At 42.0% G+C, this 7,500-nt stretch overlaps 2 protein-coding genes across 3 annotated transcripts in view; one reads left to right on the plus strand and one right to left on the minus strand.

Moving 5' to 3' along the window:
- Nucleotides 1–7,500, plus strand: part of LOC310789041 (melanoma receptor tyrosine-protein kinase-like) — a gene marked incomplete at its 3' end in the record, with an annotated part of 123,986 nt that overhangs the window by 2,717 nt on the left and 113,769 nt on the right. The window lies entirely within an intron of this gene.
- Nucleotides 1,347–6,689, minus strand: LOC310793624 (uncharacterized protein). 2 transcript variants are annotated; one of them, XM_083655461.1, is made up of 6 exons: nt 6,626–6,689; nt 4,940–5,055; nt 4,688–4,804; nt 4,190–4,289; nt 2,933–3,061; nt 1,347–1,781 (listed from the first exon to the last, which is right to left on the minus strand). In XM_083655461.1, exons 4-6 carry the CDS (start codon nt 4,277–4,279, stop codon nt 1,443–1,445), a joined length of 558 nt encoding a protein of 185 aa, XP_083511587.1. In that variant the 5' UTR covers nt 4,280–4,289; nt 4,688–4,804; nt 4,940–5,055; nt 6,626–6,689; the 3' UTR covers nt 1,347–1,442. The 2 variants fall into 2 exon arrangements, with proteins under 2 accessions (XP_083511587.1, XP_083511586.1); XM_083655460.1 differs by having other exon boundaries at nt 4,688–4,832.

The following is a 7,500-nucleotide window of genomic DNA, read 5'->3' on the forward strand; positions in this document are numbered from 1 at the left end:
GTTAAATCAACACTTAGAGTTATTTTTAACACTGGCTCGGATAACATATGGTCCCACACCACAGGGTGTTAAAGTTACTCTTGACATAGTGTTGATATTTCAGAGTTAATTCAACTCTAGAAAGAGTCCAAATTTAACACTGCATCACCCTGCACAACACTGAACAGTGTTAATAAAATATTACACTATGAGGTAATTAACACCCATAGTGTTACTTTTAGTTCACTCCGAGAGTTAATCTTAATTTAACTCTCCATCAATGTTAGAAGTGGTTAACACTGAGTGTTAATTTAAAGCTTACTCTCACCAGTGTGAATACAAATTAACTCTTATTGTATTTACTCCTTGTGGGAGTTATTCCAAGTGTTGATTTTTAATTAACTCCTGTCAGTGTATATCTAAATCTACTACTATACTTTAAAATTTGCATGTAATGTGAAAAAACAAACAAACACAATTCATTATGTCAATGTCTTCATTTATTGAAAAGCAAAAGTAGAAGATACCAACTTATCATCTGTCTGAATCAAATAACAAAGGCATATTGCGCAATAAGCACCAAGACTGTATGGCATTCATTTCCAAATCATTACTTCCATCCAACAACTTTACTCTTGGTGGACGGTTTGGCTGCTGGTTGTAAACAGTCAAAAGCATGTATTCTACCAGCCAGTTGTTCAGCATTTAGGAAGTTGCCCTGAATGTACTGCAGAAAAAGTTTCAGCTCAAACGGAGGGACCCCCTCTAAAACAGCATGCATTATGTCTACAGAAAAACTGTTGGCTGTGTGGAATTACTAAAGTGAATTTAACAGACAAGTGTGTTTCACACAATATACATAGTGTAGGATCTGTTTGCATAGTTTGACAGTGCTGTGTGTGCATATCGATAGTTCTTAGTACAACTTCCGGATCATCTTCAAACAATGCTTCTCAAGGAGACAGAAACGACAGCAACATCGAGCCCCAAATGACTCCACAAAGCCAAACAGACCATGCAAACCTATATTTTCCACAGTGACCTGAATAATAGTAGCACAAATCATGTGTTTAAACATGGGAATTTGAAGTCCCGCTCTTGAGCGAGTACTTTCAAATCATTAACAAGTGGCCTTAAGTATCAAATTAAACCATAACACTCTATGTCCTGTGCATGGAATAGAGCACACAAATGAATATTCGTCTTTGACAACAGTCCAGATTTTATGGCTGTCTCATCTACATTAGCAGTCACCACCTCTCCTAGATCATCTAGGTCTACACTGCTTAAATTAACATCAGTGTCAATATGTTTGGTGTTTAAATGTTTCCTAAAACCAGAAAAAGTACCAAACAGTCACACGGCCGCATCCAGTCTGAACACATTGAAGGCAAAGATTTCTTCCATCCAAATAACCATGAACTAACCGGAAATGCCTAACAAGCGCATTTGAACTAGTTAACTCAGCATGACAAACAGAACACTTCATTCCTAAGCAGCCTTGCCCGGACTTCAGCAACACGGGAACTCTGCTTGACTTCGCAAACATCAACATTGTACACTGTGGTCTGGATGAATGTGAACATGTTGTGGAGCATGGTGTTGTCTGTTGTGCCAAAGACAAAATGTGCCTCAAACAGTTCATCCACAGCAGCAAGGGAAGAGGTTGACCTGTAAGGTGTGTCATTCTTGTCAAGGATGATGAAGAACTGGCGGATTGCATTCTTCTGAGGTCCAACAGCCAGGAGATAGGGTTGAGCACTAGTGATGGCATCAAGATGCTCTTGGATGTTTGTTCCGGTCTGAGAAGACAAACAACACAAACAGACGATTAGAATTACATGGTTGTAATATCAGTGTTATGCCGTGGAGTGCCGTCTCTCACCAGGGACAGCGCGCCCCTTAACCAGCAGACCTTGCTGTCACTGCTCCTTGGCCAGGGCTGTGGACTGGCCTGACTGGCTCCCAGGTTGAAAGCTGTAACAGAAGCTCACGCTTCAGCCTGGGAGGCAGCAGAGCGTAGCCAGCTTTCTGGGTCCCACCACGACGGGGACGGACTGTCTACAGTGCAGCTGCGGTCAGAGAGAGAGACATGTATGGCGATTTGTCTGGGATGCATGTTGTGGTGAGCCGATTGCATATTCCTTTGCATCTTCATTAAGTTTGCATGTTATTAGCGCAGAGCCCAGACATTAAATGGAAAAAAACAAAATGCTGATTTATTTTGAACCTGATCTCACACATACCTGAAAACTGTAAACAGTTTAGCAGCCATTCATTTTCTTGGACAGTTATTGAGTTGATTTGAGTTAAAGTTGCTGCTTGTGTTGTCATTTGTGCATGAATGAAATCACTGGCATCAACTTTGACCTCAAATCAACTAAATAACTGTAAAAGTAAATGAAAGCCTGCAAAATGGTTTACGTTTTTCAGATGTGTGAGACCATGTGCAAAATAAATCAGCATTGTCTTTCGTTTAAGTTCTCCTTTCCTATAAGAACCATCCTAACATAATGTCCACGTGATCTCACATCTTGTTTCGCTCTAGGTATAGTCACATATAGGATACACAGAGATTTCCTAAAATTCCAATGCAACTCAGGGTCTCTGCTGGCCAAACAGTATGGTTTCTGGAAGCAATGAGCATTAACAATAGTAAGGGTAAACACAGCCATAAGTGTAGTTAAGGCTGAAATGGACTCAATAACAATTAACCAACAAGAGTGTGCACCAGGGGAGTTTCTCAGTGGAAAATACATTTTCGCCGTTCGACTTGATTTGGTAACGCTGATTGGCTGAAGGAGTTGTCTGTCAAGGCAAGTACTCCCTCCCACTGAAATCACTGAGTGGCTGGAAGTCCAGACTGATACGTAAGCGAAACAGAATTTGAGGTCACGTGATCAGGATGTTTTTTTTTTTACCAGGCTATCATAAATTAGGGAAAAGTACAAACCTTCTTGAAGAGCACAAGATGTTTCTCTGCTTGGGATGCCGACACCTTTCCTGGTCTCTTCTGACCCTGGGCAGTGGGTGGAATCATCAGGTGTAACAGCAGTAAAACTGATGAGGTCACTGTCCCAACCTGTAACAACACAAGTTTGAAACACTTGAATTAATTTCTGTGGCCCTTCAACAAAATTCAGTGCATGTGCAATGTCAGCAGCATTTTTACAAAATACAGAAGATGTAGCAGTTCTATATCATCACAAGAAGGTCTTCCACTATTTTTTTATACAATATCTCAATCCAGCTTTAACACATTCACTGCCAACAGTTTTTTTTTTTACTGTAGGTAGCTTCTGCCAAGGAGTTTTTTGAGGATTCTGGCTCATCTTTCAAGAGCCGAGGATTATTTTCTGCTAGGAGTTTGTGAACACAAAATATCTCAAAAGAACTAATAGAATGTGTGCTTTCTCTGTCTAAAAGAGTTAGTTTGTAGAGTTAGTAGTTATGTAGGCATTAGCAGTTGAATACAGCATGGTTTCAGCGTCTGAAAAGGAAAGCTCAGATAATTGCATTTTTGTGAAATTCGATAGAACAGGCAGAACAGTCACTTTAACCATTTATTTTTTTTATCCGCCATCCGAAAAAAAAATCATCGCACACAGAAAACCTTGCACACTGGTCCGATGCCTTTTATTATTATGTTCGTTGTTCTATTAGCAATACGAAAAAATAGTCCTCTCCTGTATCCACGTTACAATGTGACTGACAGATAGCAGCAGCAGCTGATCTGCAGCAGGCAGCAGTGACGTGGACTGCAGCTGGTCAGGGAAGAGGGGCCAGTGAGGTGAAGCGAGCCGCTCAGACTGGAGTGGACTCCAGCTGAGCGGGACTCTGCAACGTACCCTGCCCCTCCGTGTGTGACAAACTAAAATTTCCACAATGAGGAGGACATGCTGGCGTGTGTTTCCTTTTGGCTGCTTGGGGTGCGCACACGTCACGTGAATGCGTGCATCGTGCAGCTGCAGGTAATTAACCAAACAAAAAAAGGGGAAAGCCGAACGGCGCACAGTATGTGGACTGACCGGCGCCGGTCACCGGTCGAGGCCGATTAGCTGAAAATCGGCCATTTCCGGTCACGTGCTGATTGATCGGTGCATCCCTATTTTCAGTTACTTGGATTAGACCAACTTTTTAGAAGAAACTCAGTAAATTATCTCGTCACCGTTTCGTTCCATACATGTTTCTACTATTATTACAGTGTTACCTCCAAATGCTGTTTGTCTGTCTTTAGTCCTGCATCTCTGAATCGTTTTAATCCTCCAAGCAAGGTACCCAGCGCCACTCTCGCCATCATAGAAATGCTCCTTGGAGGGTGAAAGGACAACACAGACACTTCATTAAAGAGACAGCTCACCCTTAAATCCAAAATACATATTTTTCATGAAATCTGTAGTGCTATTTATGCATTGTTTTGTGTTAGATGTATGAGTTTGGGAGATATTGGCCGTAGAGATGTCTGCCTTCTCTCCAATGCAAGAACTGGATGGTACTCGGCTTGTGGTGTTCAAAGCACCAAAAAATAAACAAAACCTCTTGTGTGTCTTTCCAGAAATCATGACCCCAAGATAATCCACAGTCCTCATTGTGAGCAGTTTCATGAGTATCCGGGTCATGATTTCTGGAAAGAGATATTGCTGCTAAAACAATGGTGCAATTTTTACTGGGGTCCGTCCGTACAAAACAAGCATGTTTGTCAACTTACTTGCTTGGCTTCTGTATCCAGCCTCTGGCGTTTTCTGGAAGGGCTCTCTGAAAGGTTGACTATCCGGGAGTCCAACGAATCAAGGGGTGATCGCTGGGACGCTCAGGAGAGGCTACCCTGGAGACAGATTATACCGTGGAGACAGCTAACCATGATTGGAGAAAAAAACATTATGTACAGTTCCTTCATAAACCCACCCCTTATCTAATGAACATAAGCTTCACATGACAAATAACTGCAAAAGAAACAAACCTGTTTCATATTTGATGTTTAGCACCCCAGTTGATATTCATCATCCAACTCAGTCCCCGAAGTGTGGAAAACTTTGACACCCTCTGTTACAGCTGGGACACCAAACTTTGCAAATGCTGAAAACAGGCACAAAAGCTTGTGTAAACAGAAAGGTCATTGATATATCTAATGAGTCCACATTAGTCTACTAACTAATATTCAATGAAACTGGAATTACCGTAAAAGGCTCAAACAAACACTATAAGAGAAATAAAATTACTGCATTTTAAGTAATGCATGCAGCCAAAAACCTCATCGCCAAGTTTCACTTTAAGCAACATGCTCCCTGCAGAGAGGAATGTGATCAGCACAACATTCCTCATGTTAAAAACTGCATTAATTTGCAATATAACAAGCTCATACATTTCAACAGAACAGCCCTGGTCAACTTTTAGGTGACTTATGTTCATTTTATTAGAGAATAAGGTTGTTTAAAGCCACCAAACAGCTGACAAAGTATCAGCTATTTTGCAGAAATGACCAGTAAGGTTGAATTCTACTTCATGTTTAACCATGCAATCTTGCTGAAGGTGCCACATCATGTTTCTCTACCTGCGTTGACAATGCTTGTGATTCCATCAGACTTTTCACAGCACGATTCAGAAGCTAAAATAGTGTAACGTCCTCTTGGGAGCTGCGTGTTTACGTCTCAAAGCATCGTGGATGACTGAACACCACTCGTTCTGGCTCTGATTGTGACCAGCCTGCTAACGTTAGTGTTGATCAGTGTCAAGCTACATGGAGTTAACTACAGACACAGTCAGATTTGCCCCGAGCAATTTTCAAAGTAAGGCACCAATTTAAGTGGACTCCCCGACGAATCTGATAGTTTATCACATCAGTAACGTTACATCAGCGTCATGACGGTGAATATAAAGCAGCAATATCACACAGCCTGTCGCAGCCTCGCTGGCCTGAATGTATAGATTACCCCAGCAGTGCATACGAGACTCCAGTCCTCCGTCGAGGCAAACAACAAGCGCCCAGCAGCCGCGGAACGCCAACAGGTGCTTCTTATTCACCTAATCACAGACTCTTCTCCGGCTGGATCAGCCCACCCGCTACGTCAGTGACCACACTAGTGGTGTATCCCTACGTCACCCCACTAGGCTACAATATAGACACGAAAATAATTATAGGCAGGCTGCCTTGGATGCAAAATCATTTTAATCCTTGAAATAATGTGATTGCTGACTCATAACGTTGAGGAAACATGTAGAATACGACTCAGCAATTTTCAAAGTAAAAGACTACTGCTGCTAGCGCTAGTCAGCCAGGTAGCCTAATGCTAGGCCGGGGTGGACAAAAAAGGTCCATTTTGCACCCTATAACATTACTGGACTCAGTGGACGTTACATAAATAATACAATAACTCAGCCAACAACATTTACATTAGGTTACCTCTTGCTGATATTGTCCAGTTTGATGTTAGTGTTAAGGTTAGCTGACGCTAATTAGCTAACACTAGCGTTAGCTTGCTGCCCGCGCACATTTAAGCTGCACAACTCATACTAGTTAGTTAGCCCGTTGAAATTCGGAATTTTAAGATACAAAACCAACTGAAGTATGGTGAGCAACAACATTAAGTTATTCTAACATGCTGCTTCTGTTGAAATGACAAATAATGTGTTTAGGGAATGAACTTACCGAGGTCTTCCTGGGCTTTTGCGTGGAAGAAAATGGCGGTCCTGCAATGTGGAGAGTAGCAGAAGGTGGGCAGGGCTTCCCAGTGTAATTAAAAGCTGACTATGGAAATGTACTCCAACACTAGGAGGTATTTTACTCCACTGTTGTTAAAATAACTCCCAAAGTGTCTAACAATTTTGACACAGCACTTTTAACACTAGGGATTTTGCTGTGTAGGAACTGTTTTCTTTTGCAGTCTCATGTAGGAACTAGCTAGCAGCTAGCGGGTGTAGTTCGGTCAAAAGAAAATAGTTCCTCCATGAAACTGCTCATAACAAGGTCTGCGGATTATCTTGAGTAACGGGGTCATGATTTCTGGAAAGAGACATTGCTGTTGAGTTGATCGAATGTATTTCTTTGGTGCTTGAGCACCACAAGCCGAGTGCCATCCAGTTCCGTTGTATTGGAGAGAAGGCAGAAACTCTGCGGACGATATCTCCAAAACTCAGGAAACTAACACGAAACGATATAGATGGATACATAGCACTACAGGTGAGAGGGAATATATGTATTTTGGATTTTAGGGTGAGCTGTTCCTTTAAAAGTATCATTTTAGCACCGGTATTGGAAAAATACCAAACGATACCCATCCCTATAGTCAACACGGGGTTAATCCCTGGTCGTTTCCATTTAGATAGGACCAGGGTCACACCCCGTGAGAGACGCATAACATTCATAACCATTAGTTTGTCCCCCCCAACACACACACACACACAGACACACACACACACACACACACACACACACACACACACACACACACACACACACACACACACACACACACACAGACACACACACACACACACACACAAACACACACACACACACACACA

Source organism: Poromitra crassiceps, assembly GCF_964638095.1.
Source record: "Poromitra crassiceps genome assembly, chromosome: 2".
Taxonomy (NCBI): Eukaryota; Metazoa; Chordata; class Actinopteri; order Beryciformes; family Melamphaidae; genus Poromitra; species Poromitra crassiceps.